The sequence below is a fragment of the Trichoplusia ni genome (assembly GCF_003590095.1).
Source record: "Trichoplusia ni isolate ovarian cell line Hi5 chromosome 26 unlocalized genomic scaffold, tn1 tig00001002_group25, whole genome shotgun sequence".
NCBI lineage: Eukaryota > Metazoa > Arthropoda > Insecta > Lepidoptera > Noctuidae > Trichoplusia > Trichoplusia ni.
In genome coordinates this window covers 1-22978 of record NW_020799918.1, presented here as the reverse complement: position 1 = coordinate 22978, position 22978 = coordinate 1, and the positions used below count along the sequence as shown (strand labels likewise).

Genomic DNA, 22978 nt, shown 5'->3' with positions numbered 1-22978 from the left:
GGGCGCGGGGGGCGCGCGCGCGGTACGCTGCAGGGGCGTCCTCGTCGGACGACACGCGCGGCCGGTACGACCGGTCCGACGATAGCGCCCGCGCGACACGCGCGACGCCTGCGACCCGCCCGACGCGGACGACGACGAGGACGACGACCACGACGGGGTCAGGCGGGAACGAGTGCTACACAATGCATTACAAAGTTAATATTTCAGCCACATTTCAGGCACTTTCCAAAATTTTCGACATTCCTGCAGATGCTTTCTTTAGAGAAACCTATAGGGAACGTAACACAACAATTAGTCCTGTGCAAGCAGTAACACGTGAGTACTGACCGCTTGACGGGCCTGTGCCGGGACCTGTCGCTGCTGCTGCTGGTGGCACTGCTGCTGGAGGAGGGCGCGGGCGCGGGCCCCGGGCGGAGGGCCCCGGGCCCCGCGCGCCCCCGCCGCCTCTTCCTGCGCGCGGGGCTGTAGGAGAGCTCGACCTCGTCGTCGCGGAGTTCCTCCTCCACGACGCGGATGTTGGAGGAGCCGGAGCCGGATCCGGAACCCGACTCGGAGCCCGAGCCCGCCCACGAAGACCCCGCCTCCGCTGAGCCGTTCACTGGCTCGTAGAAATCTGTTGGAGTACAGATATTTGGTCAATATATAAGAGGTGCATCTGAATGAAACTAAACAAATGAAAAATTGGGGCAAGGACAGGGGAATGTTGAAGACATGAATGACACAGAAGCTGTCTGTGACACTAAGTGCGAGGGGGGTGAGAGCGTGTGTATGGTTTTGGTGACAGTAGGAGTGAGTGTCTCCTATGTGTTGTACCTGGTGGCGGCGCGCGGCTGGTGGAGGGTGCGGGTTCGGCGCTCGCGCTACTGCTCTTGCTCTTCTTGCCCACGCCCTTGCCTGGACAAACACGGGACTCATTAGTAAATTATACATAAACAAAGCAGATGTGTCTAATAATTAACCCATGGAGGACACCCAGCGAAAGTCATAAGGAACGGAATGCAAAATATCAAGAACAAAGAGAATGTTAATTTCTTTTTGCGTATTGATCAGGTTCTAACTTACTAAGTTATACTGTTCGTCAAATGATTTCAAATTATCAGTATTTTATACGATTCCCATATCGAAGGCTTTACTCAAATCACATAGTTATAAACAACACTTTTTTATGAATATTTCCGTGAAGTTACCTTTCCTATGCACGTGCAGCGGCACGTCGCTGTCGGAGGAGTCCGGCGCGTCGTGCTGGTCGCGCGCGTCGTGCGCGTCGTGCAGCGCGCGCGCGGCCCCGGCGTGCACGCGGCGGGAGGTGGCCGCCAGCGTCTCCGAGTCCGAGCTGGCGGATTCCGCCGCCGCGGAGCCGTTCAGCATCTCTGATGCTGTGGGGAATAAGGAATTTTATCCTTCTTGTCACGGGGATATCGCGAATATGGTTGTAGTGCATATGGGTATGCTGACCTGTGTGTTCCCTGGCGGCGCGGCGCGTCCGGCGGGGGCGCGGGGGGGCGCGCGCGGGGGCGCGGCGGGGGCGCGACGACTGGTAGCGGGACACAGCGCCTCGAACAGCGCGGACAGGCGGACCGTCATCGAGTAGATCTGCGGACCGCGAGGGGAGAGTGAAGCAACATCTCACGCGTACAGAATGTGTGTCAGTATGTCTGTGTGCGACTGACCCGGCTGCGCTTGTTGGTGTTGTAGAGGCGGCTGTTGGCGAACACGCGGCGCACGTCGGCGGCGAAGTGTTCCGCGCGCGGAGTAGTGTCCGGCCGCCAGCGGGACCGGGACCGTGCCCAGGTCCATGGGCGAGGCCACCACGGACAGGTAGTCCGGGGCCTGCTCCGGGGCCACGGGCTGGCGGAAGGGCTCGGCGTCGGCGGACGCGGACAGCTCGCTCAGCAGGCGGGCGCAGGCCTCGCGCCAAGCGGGCGGGGCCTCGTCCTCGCTCGGTAGGCGGCCGCCAGCTCGCGGTAGGCGGCCAGCACGTCGGCGTCCCGCCAGCGCGCGATCAGCCTGCAGCAGCAGCTCCGACACCAGCCGCGCCTGGCGCACGATGGGCGCGTGGGCCTCGTTGAACAGCTCGCGTTGCTGGCCAGGTAGCGCGCGTCGAACATGGCGGCGGCCCGCGCGCCGGTACCACTGCGCGGCGAAAGCGGGCCCGCATGCTGGCCAGGTCCACGGGGTAGGCCACGCAGCGCGCGTAGGCGGGGTAGCGGGCCAGGTCCACGGGCGCCAGGAAGGGCTCGGCGGCCGCCAGCGACATGACGCTGGACAGGTGCGCGGCCAGCGCGCGCAGGCCGCGCCCGGTCCCCGCGGCCCCAGTCGCCGGGCGCGGGCCGGTACAGGACGGCGTCCAGCTCGCGCGCCAGGACGGGCACGGCCCCGCCCGGCTGCGGGGGCAGGCCAGCGGGTCCAGCGGCTCCAGGTCCCAGGGCGACAGACGCTCCACCTCGCCGTTGTCCCAGCGCACGCGCAGCGCCAGGAACTGCTGCGCGGCGGCCGCGGCCCAGGCCTGGGCCTCGGGGCCCGCCAGGCCGGGCGCGGGCGCGGGCGCGGGGGGCGCGGCGCTCTCCAGCACGACGCCCGTCCACCAGCAGTCGTCGATCATGCAGCGGAAGCGGTCCCCGGGGCCCCAGGCGCGGGCGGCGGCCGCCTCGTACTGCTGCTGGCAGGACCAGGAAGTCGATGACGTCGGGCATGTCGTGGTAGCGCACGGTGAGGGAGCGCGGGCCCGCCAGCGCGCAGGCCAGCCGCAGACACGCCACGCGCGGCGGCTTGATCACGTACTTCATGCCCACCACCTTCACCATCTCGCATCCTGCACGCACACATAGAGACGACCTCGTTACAAACTCCTGCTGGTACTCCCCCTTCCCCCTGCCCCCCCCCACTCTACTCACGTAGACGTGCGTCCGCTCCCAGGGCTTGTCGCGCGGGTTCACCTTGTACACGTCCTTCTCCGCGACCGCCTCGAAGTACCGCTGGTGGCCCTGCACGTAAAGTGTCACGGTATGAGTTGGTGTGGTGTCAGTGTGGTACTAGCGTGTGTCGGCGCGACGCTCACCAGTCGGAAGTAGAGACACTGGTCGCCCATCTGCGGCTGGTAGGGCGCCTTGCGCGGCTGCGTGGCGGTGATCCAGTCGCCGGGGCGGTACACGTCGGGCAGGTCGTCGGGCGGGGGCGCGGGCCCGGCGGGGGCGCGGGGGACTCCGCCCCCGACCCCGAGGGGGCGCGCGACGAGCGCTTCGCCGTCACCGTGCTGGGGCTGTAACTGAGACGGGCTCGTCAAGCAGCGCCTACCATACATGTGGCATTTGACTAAACTAATAATAAAAACTTGTAGTCCGTCAGACAGATTTACAAAAATATTGAATACGCACATAAAGCACTTTAGTTTAGTAGTAGGATGTAAAACATCACTTGCTAGTAAGAAATGTACTAGTAAGTGACGTCACACGAGACTCTCAAGAAATCAACTTTCACAAAATCTTTTTTTTTTTAATTAGTTCAGTTCTGTTTATCATGAAGCAAACTGAACATAACTTATTTATTATTTATGTATAATATGTATGTAAGTGTGTACGCACCGGTTGGTGGGCAGCGGCGGCGGCGGGCCCGCGCCGGCGGAGCGAGCGCCGCGCCGGCCTCCCAGTCCGAGTACTGCGAGGAGGACGACGAGCTGGGCACAGACAGACAGACAGGTTAGCTGTGAGTGGCTGTGAGCGGAGGGAGTGTGTGTCAAACGTAGCTTGGATACTCAGTGCGTTATTAGAAAGTTCTTTAGACAGGTCAGTGTTGTGCTTAATGTTCAGATTTTGGGCAATTTCATAACTTGATAAAAGTTTCCTTTGAGGATGGATAGTGAACATAAATCTGTCACTACTTATTTTTAAACAAGTTTCAGAAATAGAATGGCATCTGTTTCATATGATACGGTTCTATAAATTGATGAATATTATAAAGGTCATTTCAATGTGGTAAAAATATCTGTCCGTATAATAATAGACACCTTGAAATGAGATAGAACATCATTGCTAAGGGGTGTGTGTATGTGAGTGTCGTGTGTTGTGACCCACCTGTCGGTCTTGGTCCCCGCATGCGAGCTGAGAGAAACGTGCAGCGTTAGCGATGCGGAACACAATATATATGTATACAGAGACTGTGAGTATGTATGTGAGCGGGGTGTGGGTGTGTGGGAGGTACCTGGTGTCGGTGTCGGAGAGGTCGAGGCTGGAGTGCGGCGAGTCGTGGTCGGGGCGGCGCTCCCACTCGTCCGAGCTGTCGCTGGCGGGCGGCGAGGCGGGCTCGGGGGGCTCGGGGCGCGGGGGGCGGGCGCACGGGGCCCGGGGGCGCGCGCCGGGCGCCGGCCCGGCCGCCGCCGGGGCCCCGCCGCGCCCTCACCCGCCGTGCTGATCATGAGCGGGCGGCGCCTCATCTCGCGCCGGTACCAGGCCTGCTCCAGCGCGTTGAGCTCGGCGGCCGCGCGGGCCACGCGGGCGGCGGCGGCGGGCGCGGGCGCGGCCACCACGCGGCGGCAGCGCCCCGGCGCCAGCAGCGGGTCCCCGCGCTGCCAGCTGCCCGCCGTGTAGCGCACGCCCTCGCCGCGCCACACGCCGCGCGCGCCCCCGCCGCCCGCGCCCGCGCCCCCGCCCGCGCCCCCGCCCGGCGCCGCCAGCGCCTCGATGAGCGAGTCGATGCGGGAGCGGGGCGCGTCCGCGGCGGGGATCAGCTGCGACAGCGCCAGGTTCTCGCGGCCCGGCACCAGGCGCTGGAACTGCGGCGGGTGGGGGGCGCCCTCCACGTCCACCAGGAAGGGCGGCGGCAGCAAGTGCGGGGGCGTGTCTGTCTGCTCGTCGTGGGCGCCGCCCAGTGCGTCCACCACCACGGGCCGGTAGTCGGTGTGGAAGAACAGCTCGGTGGGCAGCTGCGAGTAGAGGCGGTGTCCGCGGCCCAGCCCCAGCAGCAGCAGGTGTCCGTGCGAGTCGGTGGCGGCCACGCTGGCGGCGCCGCCCCCACTTGGCGTCGAAGATGGCGCCGTCGCCGTGGCCTTCGATGCGGTTGTGGAAGCGCGCCAGCGGCTCGGGCGCGTTCGCGTCCCACACCAGCAGCTGGCCGTCGTGGCCGGCCGACAGGAACACGGCGGGCAGGAAGGGGTGCGCCTCCAACACGTAGGCCTCGTCGCGATGCCCCCGCAGGGCCCGCACGGCGGCCCCCGAGCGCGCACACCACACCCGCACCGTGCAGTCCGACACGGCCGTGAGCACGAAGGCGTCGCTGCGGTCCCAGCACACCATGGTCATCTTCAGGCGCTTGTCGCCGGGCGCGGGCTCGGGCCGCAGCAGGACGTGCCTCCACTGCGTGGCGTGCAGCGTCCACAGGGCCGCGCTGCCGTCCTTGCTGCCGACACGAAGCGCAGCCCCCTGTGCGCCCAGGCGATGCTGTCCACGGCGTCGTCGTGCGCGGGGTCTCCAGCACCCGCTTGGGCCCGCCCGGCTCGTGCTCCACCGTGTAGATGCGCACGTGGTGGTCCGCGCTGCCGGCCGCCAGGAAGGCCCCGCCCGCGGACCAGGCCGCACAGATCATGTGGCACACGCCCGGCCTCATGCGCTCCACGTACTGCACCGGCTGCGACAGGAAGTGGCCGTCCGGCGAGCACGTCCAGAAGGCCACGGAGCAGTCCGTGGACGTGGAGGCCAGCCAGCGCACGTCCGCGCGCGCGGGCGGCGCCCAGTGCACGGACGTGATGGTCCCCGCGTGGGCGGCCAGCACTGCGCGGGGCTCGGCGTCCGCCAGCGCCCACACGCGCACCAGCCGGTCCACGGACCCGGCCGCCAGCAGCGCGCCGTCCGCCGACACGCACACGTCCGTCACCTCCGCGCCCACGCCGCGCAGTGTGGCCACCAGCCGCGCGTCCGCCGCGCTCCAGATCTTGATGAGCATGTCGTCGGCGCCCGTCATCACGTAGCGCCCGGTGCAGTCCAGCACCACGCAGTACACGGCGGACAGGTGGCCCAGCGTCCGCCGCTGCAGCTGCAAGCCGCCCAGCAGGCGCGGCGGCAGCATGGCCTGGCCGCCGCGCCCGCCCGCCACGCTCGCCGCGCCCACGCCCAGCTCGCGCGACACCAGCCGCCGCACTGCCGGCCGCACACATTGGTTAGTAACCACACCGCACACTCACCTAGCTCGCTAGGCAGCTCGCAGCTCGCTACTCACCGAGCGTGTGGTCCTGCTTGAAGGAGGCGTACTTGGGCTTGGGGCGCACGAGGGTCTCGCTGAGCAGCGACAGGCGCGCGGCCAGCTCGCCCCCCGCGCCCCCCGGGTCCGCGTCGGGCGCGCCCCCCGCGCCCCCGGGCTCGGGCGCGGCCTCGCCCCCGGAGAGCGCGGCGGGGGCCTTGCGCGCGATGCACAGCGCGCGCTCGCACACCGACACGAGCCGCCGCCATGATATGTCTGCATGTTGTGATGCCTACACATACACGTAAATGTGACACAATATGTATAGAGTATGTAAGTGCGTTTGCATGTCTGTGTTTATGTTTGATACCTTTTTACGCTCATACGACTGTAGCTAATACCTTGGATTAACAATCCGAGTTTACAATTGGACAAAACGTTTTACGAATAATACATCGAGCACCAGCAAAAATTAAAATGCTTATGGCAGCAAAAGCGTCAGAGGAGAATAAGTAAAAATGCTTCCAACTTCCACTTCATAAGACCACAACACCAAAACCCAACATATAATGACTTGTTGACTGAACAGAAAGTCTTGTTTCTATATTTTCAGAGTGGATGTATCATTTAGCTATTTTAACTTCAAATAGCACAGGTAGATATGAGAAGAATGTCTCAAAAGTGTTTGTTTTTTACGCGTATTAAGACATAATTCTTTAAATAAAGCAACAGCGAAATACGCAAAAAAACAAGTAATTTTAAAGAAAAACTGGAAATTTTTAAAATGTATTGAGTGCTTAGATGTGCTTTTTTCAAGACTGCATCACCAGATCATTTTGAAAGGGTGTGTGGCGTCATGTCAGAGGTCTACGGGCGAGTTGTGCATCAACCATATAATAAAGAACAGAAGAATACAGATATGGATACAAGTTATTAAATTATAAATTAATTAAAAACAACCTCTACTTTACTTCTTGCTTTGAATTCACTGAATTCGAAAAAAATAATTCAAATAAATCATAACTTGGCCTTGAAATTGAGTTTTTTAAGGAGTTCCTATGACCACCTTCCATGCTTAAGTATCTGATCAGCTCTATGTCATGTCATAATATTGCACTGTCACGCAATTAATTAACAGCATTATCAAAATACGTTGTCAAAATATCACCTCAATCGGAATCCGGGAAGTGGATCAAATTCAACTAGCCATATTTGATTGCAGACAGACCGACAATAGGACAACTACAACAAGGCAACTAGGTGACACTATATAAAATCTACTAAAAAGAAACAAATATTATATCTTCATTTTATTTAGTGAGTATAACATCGCTAGATTAAGGTTGAATCAATAATATTTCAATTAAAACTAATGCACATTAAGAGGTCACTGAACATTACTAACATGCTTTCTTCATCCATCATTAATCATTCAGTTATTGAGTGACAAGTAAGGTGACAGGGGAGAAATGAGTTACGGGGAATGGATCAATGGTCAAGAACTAGAATTTTTATATTTTCTTTAATGATTCTACATTCTTAATAGGGATATTCGATTCTCAAAACTAGCTAACCCAGAAAACATTCTTTTGCCATATAGAAATGGGGGTTGATAGTACAGGGTTGAATATGTATGTTTTATAATAAAAAAATTGTGGTGGACCAACCTTATCATTTAGGAACACTGAAAAATATGTTTGGGCTGATTCTCAGACCTACCTCTATTCTCTAATATGCACACAAAATTTTATAAGAATTGATCTAGCCTTTTCTGATGAGTTCTAATTTGTGCACCGTGACACGAGAATTTCAGGTATATAAAAAATAAGTTTTTGCCCGCGACTCCGTCCGCAAAGACTTCAGTTTATTAAAAAAAAAAAACATTATTTAAGCCTAACATCAAAGCCATAGTTAATTCCAAAAAAAAGTTACATACAAACTTTGATCCCCGATTACCCCCCCCCCCCTTAAAAACCTTTTTTCCAGATAAAATATGTCCTTAAATTTCATTACAATTGGTACAGTAGTTTTGTCATGAAAGCGAAACAGACTGACAAACAGTAATACTCTCGCATTTATAATATTAGTACTGCAATATTAGTATAAATACTTAGCAATCCCCATACTCCCTCAACTTCTTCACTCAAAATATTTCAAACAAGATTTCTTTGACAGATAATACTCTATTACTAACAGTTGTTGTTATTGCATACCTTAATTATAATGTAAACTTGTAGAGTGCCTTGGTACTTCTTCGAGAAAATGAAATTATGGCAACATGTACCTATGTTAAGTCATTCATCTTAACGATAAGTAGTCTCGCTAAGACTACAAAATTTTTTGTATACAATAGTTGTAACTGCACATGTGAGGTATATAACTGTAGTCTTTACTAATATTATAAATGCGAAAGCAACTCTGTCTGTCTGTTACGCTTTCACGTCTAAACCGGATTTTAATGAGATTTGGTACAGTGATAGAGTCGACCTTGAGAAAGAACGTAGGATAGTTTTTATCCCGGCCTTTTGACGAGTTCTCTTGGAAACGCGATATAACCGACCTCGACGCGGGCGAAGCCGCGGGCGAAAAGCTAGTATTACATACAACTTTTATTTGTTTTGTCCTAGGGACAGTTTGTAGATATAAATTCATTTGATCAATCAACTCGACTTTTCAACTAGCCACTCCTAAACATTGTTTAATAAAACTGATACAAACTAGATACTTATAACTTAAAAAACTTGCGATGAAAACTATGTGGCAATCCAGGTATAAACTAGCTATGTACTAAAATTCAACCATAATCGGTAAGTAGTTTTTTCATGAAACAGTAAATAAAACCCATACTTTTAAACTTTCGCGTTTATAATATTATAAACATTATTACGTAACAAGAAAGATAAAAAAAATTAAACCTATTCATAAAAACAATGTTTTGTTTTCAATTCTAAAAGTAGGTACAATTTACTATTGGCATGACTTAAATAGATGGGATAAGATATTATTTTTACAAATCCTTTAAATTAAAATTGTCACTAAAGAATAAAATTATTGTTACAATTAGGATAACATGACTTGTTGTTAAAAGAGAATTTATGTGGTCAGCATTGCAATAACGTGCTATTATTGATTATTAGAAAATTATTCCCAACATCAGAGTAATTATTAAAATTTTTCTTCATAACACTTATAATTTTGTGTAATACGAAAATATTTTCATTCGATCGCGAATGTAAACAATAGTGTACAAGACACGAATACGAAACATGGCGCCATCCGACTGACGTCACGCCATGTTCGTACTAGTTCGGCGGTCGGAGGGAGCGCGCCAGCCAATCACAGCTCAGCGCGGCTGCAGTCGGCGGTAAGAGCGAGACGCCGCACGACAGCTGCGCACACAAGCGTGCGACGAAAAGAGACAGGAGTACTTCTAATTACGACACTGCTCCTTCCCAATAGTGCATGATATAACAATTTTTTCGCAAATTAGCCAAAAACATTAAATTTATCACTTAAACACCGCAAAAACATTTTACACGATATTCCACGGTATTTTCACGATCAAATTCGTGCATAATACATTTTAAGATTTTTTGTCGTTTTTCCACAATTTAATAATTTCTTTCAAATCAAATCAAATCAAATAATTTATTTTACGAATATGTGTACATAATAAAGATGTTAAGGTTTAAAATAGTTCTATAACATATTCCGCCATTAGGCATGCAAAATATTAAATATTAAAATACAAAATAATAAGTTCAAAAGTAACTATAAAATACAAATTCTAAAGACAAATACATATAACTAAAACAATAACAATGCAAAATAACAAATGTCAAAACTTATCCTCTAAATATTCTCTAATATCATAGTAGCATTTACTAATAAGAAATTCTTTGAGTCTTTTTTTAAATTTATCAATAGTATCAATTTTCACAATGGAATTGGGGAGTTTATTATACAATTTTGGTGCCATGCAAAATAGGCTTTTATTTAAAAGAGTGGTTCTACTAGGTTGTACTTTTATTTTATGACTATGTCGATTACTACGCAGTGTTTCATATGAATTTAAATTATTTTTTACAAATACAATGACTTCAAAAATATACAAGCATGGCAATGTAAGAACTCTCAGTGACTGGAAATAAGATTTACAACTATCATATTTATCTAATTGACACATCGCGCGAATGCATTTCTTTTGTGATATAAATGCGGCATGCCTATCTGTTGAGTTTCCCCAATAAACTAAACCATATCGTAAAGTTGAGACTACGTACGCATGGTATGCTGTCAGAATAGTGGATGTGTTTACTGTTTTTGCTAACATGTGTAACGCATATGAGAATTTATTTAATTTGGTACATACAGACTCAACATGTATCTTCCAATTTAGATTGCAGTCAACATTTATACCCAAGAACTTTGCAACCGTAACTTCTTTAACTGGCTGACCACAATAATTTACACTAATGTCTGGTATAAAAGAATTACCTGTATTTCGGAAAACCATCAAATTAGTTTTACTTAGGTTTATAACAAGGTTATTTGCATTCAACCAATCAATAATATTTACTAAACCATTATTTATTTCCGATTCCAGCAGTTTAGAATCTTTATTTGAAAACATAACTGTACTGTCGTCGGCAAATAAGACCATTAGAGAGTTTATTACCTGGGGGAAGTCATTTATATAAATGAGGAATAATAATGGTCCTAATACACTCCCTTGAGGGACACCGTATTTTATGTTTTGTACATTAGACTTAAATGTTAGTTCTTGCTTTTGTCTTGGACATATTTTTGTGATTACAGTAACTTGTTTTCTTTCATTCAGGTAGGACATTATTAAGCCTAGTGCGTTGCCCCTTATACCATAGGCGTTAAGCTTTTTTCTAGGATCTGATGGTCTACGTAATCAAAGGCTTTTGTTAAATCCATGTATAAAGCACACACAGGAGTTTTTGAGTCTAATTTCTTTGTGATATTAGCTAAAAATTTATAAATTGCCATATTAATAGATTTATGTTTACGAAAACCCATTTGTTCTTCTGCTAAAATTTTATTCCTCTCTAAGTAGCTATTGAGATTTTCATATATAACTTTTTCTAGTACTTTAGATAGTATTGGGATGAGTGCTATGGGTCGATAGCAGGCCATGTTCTCTTTGTCCTCTTTCTTAAATAATGGTTTGATAATTGTGGTTTTTAATTTATTAGGGTAGATACCATGAAAAATACACAAATTAAATATATGACTTAATATTGGTGATATTATATTACTAACATGCTTTAATACTTTAGTAGTGATTTCATCATAGCCTGTACTATTAGTATTTTTGAGGGATAGAATAATGCGTTTAATGTCATTCGGTGTAGTCGGATTTAAGAAAATAGAATTGCAATTATTATAGATTGGTACATTATTTTTATTTGAAATATTTAATGTCAAAGGTTTAACTTGATTAATAAAGAAATTATTAAATTCTTCAGCAATTTCACTAGGATCGGAAATTATTTTACCATCCTTTTTTATTTGTTTAATCACATCCCGTGGTAGATTAGTTTTATTTTTATTTATTATTTCCCAAGTAGCTTTTGATTTGTTGGATGCAGTACTTATAAGATAATTATTTTGGGATTTTTGAGTAAGTTTAATAATTAAATTGAGTCTTTTGGAATAAGCTTTAAATTTAGATTTATCAATTTTATTTTTTGTCCTCCTGTACTGCCATAATAACCTTCTTTTCTGTTTTGAGCATTGTTTTATGCCTTTGCTGATCCATTTAGGACGTTTTCTAAGTGATATTTTTATTCGTATGATCGGGAAGCATAAATCATAGAATAGCTTAAATAAATCATGAAACATATCAAACGCCTCGTTAGGGTCACCACTGTCATATATTTCTTTAAATTTAAGAGAGCTTAGGCAGTTTATAAACTTTTCCATATTTTCTTTACAATAATCACGCTTACTAGTGTACCAATAGTTATTTTTATACATATGTTTCACTGGACAAAATAATAATTGTGCTGTGTGGTCTGATAAGGCTAGTTCGAGTGTATTGCTTCTGCACCCTTTTATGTTGTTATGTATCATATGATCAATGCATGTACCGCTGGTCAGTCGAGTAGGAGTTTCTATAGCTAGCTTAAGATTAAATTCAAGTAAGAGATTTCTATATTCTAGAGAAGTCTTGTTATTTTTCAATAGATCAATATTAAAATCGCCGCATATTATAATTTTTTTATTTTTGAAGCAGTATTGATTCAACATATTATTAAAATTTTCGAAGAAAGTTTGTAGGTCATTAGAGGAATTGTGGGGTGGTCTATATATGCAAAATATTAAAAAATTATGCTCGATAAGTTCTACAGCACTACATTCATATATGTTTGGAACATTATATTTCGATACTTCTTCTAGAACTTTATACCTGTGGTCACGACGAACAAGTATACAAAAAAATTCTCTTCGCAAAACTCGCAGCAAAACGTAAATAAACACAGTTTCCCATACGAAAGCCGCGAAAACTCACCAATTCATCGTAAGACTGGGCGTGCTCGTTGCCCTCCCAGTCGAGTCGTCGGGGCAGCACCTGCAACCGCACCGAACGTTAAACAACTTTTCAGCGAAGTTTCAGCGAGTTTGACAGCCGCAGCCACGTGCGTCCGCGACCAAAACAACAATATAAGCTCAAACCCGGCACTAGGAAAAGCTCAGACCTACCTCTATCGTCTCGAGCTCTTTTAGCAGTGTCTGCAACAGAAACGGCCAAAATTACCACATTTGTCGACATATAATCATTATACGAAGGTATTTGGAGCCAAATTACCTTTGCAGTTTCTTTCAGAGGACCGCCCGACAGAAATTTCGCTATCAGAAAGTAGAGCTCTGAAATCGGGGAAGCTAACATTACACGACCTCGCACAATAGACACTCACATATTCGAGCCTTATTTTACAAGCACCACGCTTACCGGGAATGACCCTGAGCTCCTCGTTCGACTCCTCCATAACCCTAGATTTATTCCCGAGGGTTAAAACTTAACTTCACATTACATTTACTGTAAAAATCTTGCAAACATTTCACTTTACATTGTTGACGAACAGATAATGCAACCTTCTGTAATAATAGCAAAATGGCGTTTGATCTGTCAGTCAAACAGATTACTGTGTGTTCGTGATGGTAAAACGGTCCACACAATGATTTGGACGATACAGTCTAGATGTCGCTACTGATGAATAAAATGTTTTCTGATTTCTTTCAATAATACTTGTATATTTTTTTCGTTTAATATTTAAAATAGAATAACGCTATTAGACTCAGTGTAGTTTTTTACTTAAAAGCCAAAACAGGATGACCTTTAACGTGACCTGATTAGCAGTCCTTGACCCCCCGTTCGCCAGGATTGACCCAATAGTTTGGTGCTAATTTTCTGCTGGCAACTTTAGTATCATACGTCAATGCGTGCCGATAATGCGAGTTTTGTTGAAAAATCGTAGTAAAATGTATAAAATCGTAATTATATACGATGGGGTTTGGTGTTGATCGGTGTTTAGTGTGTGAAACTATAAGTGATAATAGTAGTTTTAGTGAAGACATTGAGTGTTGGAGGACATTATTGCAGCGAAGCCGGGGCGGTGTCGAGATCTCGCGAGTGCTGCACCTCTGAGGAGCGGGAGACCCGCGGGCGCCGGCGGAGCCTCGCCCGAGCATGCTCCTGCAGCAGTCGTGTGCGCTGCTCACCAAACACACATGTACGTGACCAGATCCTCGTAATTTGGGTCACTGGTGTTCAATAGGCCGTGTTATGATCAATATGTATCGATTGTAGGCTAAATATACTCGTGTCCTGGTGTCCCAAGCACTGAAGCGGCTGCACACAGCCCGCCCGCAACGAGGCCACCCTCTGGAACATTCCAGAGAGTTCCTATCACTTAAAAACACCATTATGCAAATCTCGAAGATAGCTCCACTGATAACAACTGCATGCTATTTTCGTAAACAACAAGTTTTAGAACTAACAAAACATTTACTCGGCCTTTTAAATATGTTTTAATACTTCTTCTCTACTTTTTCTTGGGTATAATATATCTATATTTTAAGTATAAAATAAGAAAAATAGAAAACAGAATGTACTTTTTTTTGTTTAACATTATTATTATTTATCTCTTTTCCAATCAGCCCTGGAATCACTTGTGTTGATTATTTTAATCTCTTATTTGTGTATCCACTGATGTGTCATCTCCCACTTTTGTGGTATCATCACAGTAAGGCTGATATTATACTTAATACAAACTTATATTACTATCATCTTCTTTTACACATTCTTTTTGAATTTAATATGCTGAAATTGTAATTTCAAAATTTTATGTAAGACAAATTTGTCTGACAAAAATAATATAGAGATAGTTTTGAGCTAGGTTGGTAATGGAGTCAGCAAGTGCCTTCAGCTGGACAATAAATGGTAAATTGATACCTAGTCTTTGGGTTGCATGAACTCATATTTTCACAGCATGAACAACTTTAGAAGTCTGAAAGTGATTTTCACAGGAGAAAGTAACAAGATGTTTAATAACGCAGTTACTGTTGAACATGTAATAATTAACAGATTTAAAAAGTCTAAATACCCATGTTCTTAAATGGCACTCCATTCAAATTTTATCAAAATCAGTCCAGCCATTTTCATAGTTGTAGGTTACATTGTCATCGGGTTTGAGGCTACCCTGAAAATTTCACTCTGCTAAACTTATCGGGAAGTGCCTCAAAATTGAGTCGGGTACAAACAAAAAAGAAAGTTAGTGTATAAAAATTTAGGAAAATATGTTGTATTATTCATATGGTATTATTTGTATAATAATGTAATTATGTTGTATTATTTATACTTTATTGCACATAAATAAACAACTTGGATAAAATGTTCTTGGAAATTTCATGTACAAAGACGAGCTTCACCCAAAGTTGGGTTCTCTTGGGAAAATGTATAGTATTCTTTTAATATAGAAACATATGTTTCTAGAAAATTACCATCATTTTTAGTGCAAGTTTGAATTTTTGAAGGGAACAGTACCTACAAGGGTATATTGGCTGACAGTTTTTTTTATATTATTACGACTTTCCTGAAAAAATACAGGTAGCTTTATTTTTGAGGTTCATAATAAATAGATTAAAAGGAGACAACCACCTTGTTCAAAAGTATTTTATTGAATACAAGTGAGGAACCAACACTAATGGATTAATTTGTGCTTGTAGAAACTACCGGCATGTCTGTCGCGTCGGCGAGCGGTAGTGCGAGCGCAGGCGGGGGCGCGCCCAGCGGTGGGGGCGCGGCCAGCGGCGGGGGCGCGGGCGGCGGGGGCGCGGCCGGCGTGGGCGCGCTGGGCGGGCTCGGCGGCTCGCTCGAGGACAAAGACTGCGACCTGCTGTGCCCCGTGTGCTTCGAGCTCATCGACGAGGCCTACGTGACGCGCTGCGGCCACTCGTTCTGCTACGCGTGCATCAGCAAGGCGGTGGAACTACACCGCCGCTGCCCTAAGTGCGGCGCCGCGCTGGCCTCGCGCGAGCACATCTTCCCCAACTTCCTGCTGAACGAGCTGGTGGCTCGGCGGCGGGTGCGAGCCCGGGCCGCGGCCCCGGCCCGCGCGGGCCCAGCGTGCGCGCGCTCGTGGCGGCCGAGGCCCGCCGCCTGCCGCTGGCCGACGTGGACGCCATGCTGGAGCTGCTGACGCGGCGCAAGCGGCTGCTGGAGGCCGAGTGCGCGGCCGCCCACCACCGCCTGCTGTACGAGTTCCTGGCGCAGCTGCACCGGCTGCGCGCGCAGCAGCTGCAGCAGCTGGCGCGCGAGGCGGCGCTGGTGCGCGGCGACATGGAGCACGTGGCGGGCGTGCTGCGCGACCTGAAGGCGGGCGCGGCGGGGCTGGCGCGCCTGCCCGACCCCGGGCCCGACGCGGCCCCGCCCGGGCCCGACGCGCCCGCCGGCGACGCCGTGCGCGCGCTGCGTCAGGAGCTGGCCGACCTCGCCGACAGCGTGGGCGACGCCGCCGCACACACTGAAGGTAGTACCTTGGGGTACTCCTCTTACAGGAGAGGCACTTTTAACTGTGATAGATAGATCATTGCGAGTGTCTGTGTACATATGTTATGTTAATCCTACTGTTGTGATTGTTTATTAACATACAAACCATTAAAACATTTAGCAATTACGATGACTGGTAGATATAATTAATGCTCTACTGTATCAGAAGCTGCAGTAGTTCCCATGTCGGGCAGTTTTCCTTCGCATGTAGTATATCGTGGTCTCTCCCGCAGGCGGCAGCCTGGTGGGCTCGGAGGAGGAGAGCTTCGCGGGGGGCGGCGCGGGGGCGGGGGACGCTCTCGCCGCGCGCTGGAGGAGGCTGCACGCGCACTTCGATGACTTCGTGCAGGTAACGTGACGAGCTCGCGCTGAGCGGCAATAGATTTGGTTATAACTTGGATTATATTGCTGCGTTTCCCGAAATTTGGTTATTGTACTTAATACGACGGTCGTCTGTTTGAACTGTTTGACCCCAACACAACATGTCCTCCGCAGTGCTACTTCGCCCACCGAGCAGACGAGCTGTATTTCCCCGGGTCGTCGTCGGCCACGCCCGCGCCGCCCACCTTCACCCCGGCCGAGCCCTGCGCGCTGCTGGGCGCGCCCCCCGCGCCCCCGCCCGCGCCCTCCGCGCCCCTCCTGCGTCCTCCGCCGCCGCCAACGATGAGAACCACGTACCACTGGGGCCCACAGAGCGCACGCCGGCCGCACACGGCGGCGACCAGCGCGCGCCAGACGAGCTCACAGGCGACCCCGGGCCCAGCCTGGGCCCACGCCTGGACCCACGCCGGCCCCGGACGGGTCCCCGGGCCCCGACCTGGGCCCAGGCAGCACCCGCAGCGCCAGCCGCGGGCGCGGGCTGGACGCCTTCCGCGAGGACCTGCTGGCCTTCACCCGCTACCGCGCGCTGCGGCCGCTCGCCACGCTCTCGTACTGCAGCGACGCCATCAACTACTCCACCATCGTGTCCACCATCGAGTTCGACAAGGACGAGGAGTTCTTCGCCATCGCGGGCGTGACGAAGCGCATCAAGGTGTTCGAGTACGAGAGCGTGGTCCGCGACTGCGTGGACGTGCACTACCCCTGCGCCGAGATGCAGTGCTCGCACAAGATCTCGTGCGTGTCGTGGAACGCGTACCACAAGAACGTGCTGGCGTCGTCGGACTACGAGGGCACGGTGAGCGTGTGGGACGCCGGGACGGGGCAGCGGTCCCGCGCCATGCACGAGCACGACAAGCGCTGCTGGTCCGTGCACTTCAACCGCGCGGACGTGCGCCTGCTGGCCTCGGGCTCGGACGACGCGCGCGTCAAGCTGTGGGCGCTCAACGCCGAGCGCTCCGTGGCCACGCTGGAGGCCCGCTTCAACGTGTGTTGCGTGCGCTTCAACCCGCGCTCGTCCTGCCACCTGGCCTTCGGCTCGGCCGACCACTGCGTGCACTACTACGACCTGCGCGCGCCGCGCCAGCCGCTGGCCGTGTTCCGCGACCACCGCAAGGCCGTGTCCTACGTCAAGTTCCTGGACGCGCGCACGCTGGTGTCGGCCAGCACGGACTCGGCCCTGAAGCTGTGGCGGGTGGAGTCGCCGCGCTGCGTGCGCTCCTTCACGGGCACGCCAACGAGAAGAACTTCGTGGGGCTGGCCACGGACGGGCGCTACGTGGCGTGCGGCTCGGAGAACAACGCGCTGTACGTGTACTACTCGGGGCTGTCGCGGCCGCTGCTGGCGTACCGCTTCGACGCCGTGCGCGGCTTCCTGGAGCGCGAGCGGCGCGACGAGGAGCCCAGCGAGTTCGTGTCCGCAGTCTGCTGGCGGCGCGCGCACGACACGCACGTGCTGCTGGCCGCCAACTCGCAGGGCACCATCAAGGTGCTCGAGCTCGTCTGAGCGCGCGCAGACTCTCATCTATACAGCCGTTACGTGTACACCCCGCTCCAATGTGCTCTGATGTAAAATAAATGCGGATTTACTTACTGAAGGTCTGACTCTTAATGAATCATCGGCCTAGCCTTTTCCCAACTATGTTGGGGTCGGCTACCAGTCCAACCGGTTTCAGCTGAGTACCAGCGTTTTACAAGGAGCGACTGCCTATCTGACCTCCTCAACCCAGTTACCTGGGCAACACGATACCCCTTGGTTAGACTGGCTGTCAGACTTTTTCAAGCGTCTGACTACCTGTAACGACTGTCAAAGATGTAGGAATAACAGCCGGGACCCACTATTTAACGTGCCTTCCGAAACACGGAGTAACTCGTTATGACAAAGCTAGTCACCCATCTACCGACCAACCGCGTCAAGCTTAGCTTAACCTGTGATCGAATCAATTATGCGGTTATAGCTTAGCCACGAGCTCTTAATGATCAATCGATAATTATTATTGCTTGTTGAATCAAATATCAGCTCGTGTATACTGATATATGGCAGTGTTGTGGTCACAAGCTCAGGTCCTAAGTACGAGACGTCTAGTCGAATCCAGAAGAAAAATATTTAAGATATTTTAAGAATTCTTCTCTCGAAAAAGTCATTCCTTCCTTCATCATCATCATCATCATCCACAGCCTTTATCCTCCCATGCTGGGCATAGGCCTCCCCTTTTTCGTGCTAATTTCTACGGTCCTGTGCTAGTCTCATCCAGACTCGACCCGAGACCTTTATAATGTCATCGACCCATCTTGCTCCCGGACGACCGACGCTTCTTTTGCCTTGTCTTGGCCACCATTCTGTCACCGCCTTAGTCCACCTGCCATCACTTCGTCTGGCAAGTGGCCTGCCCAGCTCCACTATTCCTTCCTTAGTCTATAAATATTGAGTGAAATTCTTTGGCTTTCATTTTAAAGGCACAGGTTTGAATAAGAGGGTTGCCATAAGCAGGGTTGTCATAACAAAAATAAATAATAGAACAAGTTACTCAGGACGAGTCTTTATTTAAAAAATATACTCATAATCATTTTCTGAACAGTGTTGCCATGCCGCACCATAGCTAATACAATATTAACAATTCTGATACAACATAATATGATTGGAAGCTCTCTCGCTACTGAACACAAGGGCCACATCAATGACTCAGCATCGCAGTACACTGCAGTGTCAGGTGGCGGAGCAGCAGATCTCTGAATAATCAAAAACTGACTCAAAAACTATCCACAGAAAGTTCACAAATGTGCGTCAAGTACTACGTCAAACAAATATACAATTAATACGAACAGTTTTAAAGTCTGTATTCGATCGTCAAACACACGCCGTCCCTGACACTGCAGTGCCCGCACAGTAACCTGCAGGTTGTGCTAAAGCTTAGCGTTCGGATTGTATAGTTTGCGGGATCGCGTCAGTTTCTTGGGGCGAAGTCGTCGGACGAGTCGGAGGCCTCCTTATAGGTGCAGCTGGTGCGGGAGGGGCGTCCGGGACGCGCGGCCGGGCGCGGCGTCCCGGACGTGTCGGACGTGGCGGACGTGACGCCGCGCCGCCGGCCGCGAACTGGCGCGTCACGTCCGAGTAGCGCAGCGAGCGACGCTGACCGGGGGCGTCTGTGTGTACCAACATACATGGATATCATTATAGCAAAATAAAAAGACAAGTTGTGCCGACCCCAAATCAAATAATTGGGATGAGGGCAAGGGAATGATGATGGTAATTATGAATTGCTGATTTCACTGCTCGGATAGTCAAGAGGTTTAGGTCACCACGCAAATCCACTATTTGCGTGAAATTGTGTGATCCACGAATGCTTGTCCTGAGTCTACATATTTTGGTCTATATGTGACTTGAAAGTTTGTGCAAAGACTCATTCCTTTCAGTGGGAGTTGTTAAAAAATGTCACGTTATTGAATGACTGTGACTGGGTAGACAAGTTTAGCATTAAATGAAAAATGCGAAAGTCTAGAAAAAGAAGTATAAAACGTTGTCATATTCAAAATCAAAAAGTTTTTTTATTTCAAATAGGCCTGTTGCGTTTCTCAGGCACTTTTAAAACGTTAAATTACTGACTCTAGTTGCACAGATCCAAAGCGTCATTTATTAGTATTTTGATAGTTAATTAAATTAGTTGTCCTAGCACAGGCTCTGTGGCATAATGTTCTTTTGTTGTAATAACTTTCGTGAGAATAATTCACAATTTGATACAATGAAATCGTCCAACATGTTTTCCTGTCTGTCTAGCATAACCACCCGTGATCAAAATAGAGTTGTTGTGTTACCCTTGTCTGAGCGCGCGTCGTGTTCGCTGTCGCTGGAGGCGGACGGCGGCTGGCGCGGCGAGCGACCGCTGCGAGGGGACTCTGCAGTAAACAAGCACTTTGTAATAAAATTGAAAACAATACTTTATCTGTATAATAGGGTTTTGTCAAAAAATATATGTTTGGTCCATCAGACAGATCTCAAAAAAATAACGCACACAACATATTTTTAATGAAATAATTAATTCTATGATATTTTTACAATAAATTAAACTAAACTAATATTTACATTTTTTTTAACTATATCAATACAAAAAGAAAAATATACATTATTTAAAAAGCGTCAAAAAAGACATCTTCATGCCAAAGTCGGGAAACGTGCCCAGAAGGCTGACTGCATTGCCAATTCTAAATCTAATCTAATCTATCCGAAAAACATAGATTGAAAATTTTAAATTTTATTATCTATAAATTTATTAAAGGATTCTTCTAACATTGGGGACCCTAGAAGGCAAAGTGAATACTGGTCTACAACTTTTGTAATAATGATTGATTTTGAATTAGCATAAAACGAAGGGACACCTCGTGTGACGTCACTTACCAGTACGCTCTTTACTAACAAGTGATGTTACTAGCCCCTACTATTTTATTATCATAAGTGCTGTTCGCCCTAAGTCTTTTTTTGAAAAATCTTTCTGACGGAATAAACAGATTTATATTATTACATTTAGTTAAAAGCCCTACATGAAACATGATTTTTGTAATTTCACATTATGTTGTCAAGTAAATCATGTCGCAGAACCCTTTTCCCAAGCAGTGGGCTGCTACAGCCCACATGATCAGTTTGCTTACTTTTTTTGTTGTTCACAATCGGTGACTCGTCGTCACTGGACTCTGACTCCGATGAGCCGGCCGCCACGCCTACGGGGACACATTCTATTTTATATTCCACATCTTTCGACGCCATCTAGTCGCAAACTAAGCAAAGCTTGTATTATGAGTACTAGACAACTATAATAATTCTAAATACTTAAATAACAAAGACACAGAACAAATGATCGTGCTCATCACACAAATATTTGTCTTGGGTAGGAATCGAACCCACGACCTCCGGTATAATACTCAGCGTCACTAACCACTAGACCAACAGGCTAGTCAAACATCACATCCCTATTCAACAAATCGACATTCCGTAAATAAACAACTGAAATATTTCAGTTTTAAATTATATTTGGTAATCTTTTGTCGCTTTACTCATGAATTATATCTCTAACTTGTTTTATTAGATAAACTGCAAAGATATTTTACATCTTTTTAAGTATAGTTATCAGACAGATGTGTGCAAGGTAAAAATACATTTAAAAGTGATGATAATATTCAATTCGCATAATAAATTTCATTGCAGCTGAGAGTTGTCAAGAATTGCGTTTTTATTCCAAATCGTTACGCACTGTAGCCTACATATGAGGTATGTGTGTCTGTGGGTGTTTGTGTGTGTGTGTCCGTGTATAGTTACCGTTGTGCCTGCTGGGCGCGGCGGAGAGTCGCGGGCTGGAGCGAGGCGGCGGCCGCGTCTGGACCGCGGGGGGGCGCGGGCGCGACTGCGTGCCCTCTGTACACACACACGCATGGAGATTATCATTAAATATCATCAATGTCTGTCTGCTAACTACTGAACCGATTGTGATGAAATTTGGTACGCAGATAGTCTAGACCCTGAGAAAGGATGTGGGATACCCAGCACTGTAAACTAAATTCCACGCGGACGGATTCGCGGGCAACAGCTAGTATTTTTTAATTTTTTTTCCTACTGCAGGGCAAAGGCTCTCTTAGATTCTTCCACTCTGTCCGGTCTATTGCTTTTGCCATCCATACAACAGCTAGTATTATTTTGATTTAAAAATTTCTAAGACCTTGACAAACGATGGTGAACACGATGAAGAAACCTGGTTAACTGCTAATACTATCGACTTAAGTTCAATCAAATTTGTGAATGATTTAGTTCTCTGGAAACCGACACCAGAGCTTGATATTACCATTTTAAGGCACACAAAACAGAACCACGTCAGTTTCGGGAGTGTGCTGCTTGTTGTTTTCATATATTTCAATGGGATGGCTCACCGCTGTCCCCGCTGTCGGGCGGCCTGGCGGGCGCGGCGGGGCGCGGCGGGCGAGTCTGGCGCGGCGGCGGACGCGGCCGGCGGCCGGACGCGCTGCGGACGTCCTCCTGCTGGAAGATGGACGCGCGCCGCCCGCCCGCGCGGGACCCCGCCCTCATCACACCTGCACACACACACATCAAAGACAGCCTTCAAAAAGACTGTCATCAAGTCACCCAGTATCTGACATCTATAAGATTACAAGGCTGCCTCCAAGGCAAGTGCGAGCAATGCATGTAAAAATGATGAGGTTTTCCTAGTGTGTTTTATTCTATAAACGATCTTAATTCGTCTAACATGAAGAAAATTTATCACCGGGTGTTGTGGGCGTCATGTCGAGTATGTAGTGAGTACTGACCGGTGGCGGCGGCGGCCCTCAGACGCGACACGTCGGCGGGCGG

At 48.9% G+C, this 22978-nt stretch overlaps 3 protein-coding genes and 1 pseudogene across 4 annotated transcripts; 1 reads left to right on the top strand and 3 right to left on the bottom strand.

The window, feature by feature from the left end:
* Nucleotides 1–1889: 1889 nt before the first annotated feature.
* On the bottom strand, nucleotides 1890–3604 carry LOC113506817 (annotated as a pseudogene).
* A 787-nt stretch (nucleotides 3605–4391) lies between these two features.
* Nucleotides 4392–13242, bottom strand: LOC113506814 (PH-interacting protein-like). The gene is made up of 9 exons (XM_026889650.1): nucleotides 13151–13242; nucleotides 13007–13065; nucleotides 12901–12930; nucleotides 12710–12769; nucleotides 6208–6460; nucleotides 5441–6128; nucleotides 5095–5391; nucleotides 4645–5009; nucleotides 4392–4429 (listed from the first exon to the last, which is right to left on the bottom strand). Exons 1-9 carry the CDS (start codon nucleotides 13185–13187, stop codon nucleotides 4392–4394), a joined length of 1827 nt encoding a protein of 608 aa, XP_026745451.1. The 5' UTR covers nucleotides 13188–13242.
* A 508-nt stretch (nucleotides 13243–13750) lies between these two features.
* LOC113506813 (E3 ubiquitin-protein ligase COP1-like) lies at nucleotides 13751–18156 on the top strand. The gene is given in 7 exon segments (XM_026889649.1): nucleotides 13751–13931; nucleotides 15427–15798; nucleotides 15801–16229; nucleotides 16483–16598; nucleotides 16745–16892; nucleotides 16975–17850; nucleotides 17853–18156. Coding segments are annotated over 6 exon segments (2211 nt in total). The 5' UTR covers nucleotides 13751–13931; nucleotides 15427–15437; the 3' UTR covers nucleotides 18134–18156.
* Nucleotides 18157–19299: 1143 nt separating this feature from the next.
* On the bottom strand, nucleotides 19300–22577 carry LOC113506816 (proline-rich proteoglycan 2-like). Of its 2 annotated transcripts, XR_003401754.1 has the most exons (5): nucleotides 22540–22577; nucleotides 21935–22030; nucleotides 21271–21339; nucleotides 20440–20520; nucleotides 19300–19770 (listed from the first exon to the last, which is right to left on the bottom strand). XR_003401754.1 is itself a non-coding variant. In XM_026889651.1 (4 exons), the coding sequence occupies exons 1-4, from the start codon at nucleotides 22068–22070 to the stop codon at nucleotides 19538–19540; spliced, it is 519 nt and encodes a 172-aa protein (XP_026745452.1). In that variant the 5' UTR covers nucleotides 22071–22205; the 3' UTR covers nucleotides 19300–19537. The 2 variants fall into 2 exon arrangements, 1 of the variants encoding a protein (XP_026745452.1); XM_026889651.1 differs by lacking the exon at nucleotides 22540–22577 and having other exon boundaries at nucleotides 21935–22205.
* Nucleotides 22578–22978: the final 401 nt, after the last annotated feature.

Coding starts and splice junctions, on each gene's coding strand:
- LOC113506816 (XM_026889651.1), bottom strand. CDS start 22,070: ATGATATTTAATGATAATCTCCATGCGTGTGTGTGTACAGAGGGCACG. Junction 21,340..21,934: donor CGCGCCCAGCAGGCACAACG/GTAACTATACAC, acceptor GTGTCCCCGTAG/GCGTGGCGGCCGGCTCATCG. Junction 19,771..20,439: donor CGACGCGCGCTCAGACAAGG/GTAACACAACAA, acceptor TGGTACACACAG/ACGCCCCCGGTCAGCGTCGC.
- LOC113506814 (XM_026889650.1), bottom strand. CDS start 13,187: ATGGAGGAGTCGAACGAGGAGCTCAGGGTCATTCCCG. Junction 12,931..13,006: donor CTCTGAAAGAAACTGCAAAG/GTAATTTGGCTC, acceptor TTTCTGTTGCAG/ACACTGCTAAAAGAGCTCGA. Junction 4,430..4,644: donor GGCGCCGGGCGGGGGCGCGG/GCGGGGGCGCGG, acceptor TACCGGCGCGAG/ATGAGGCGCCGCCCGCTCAT.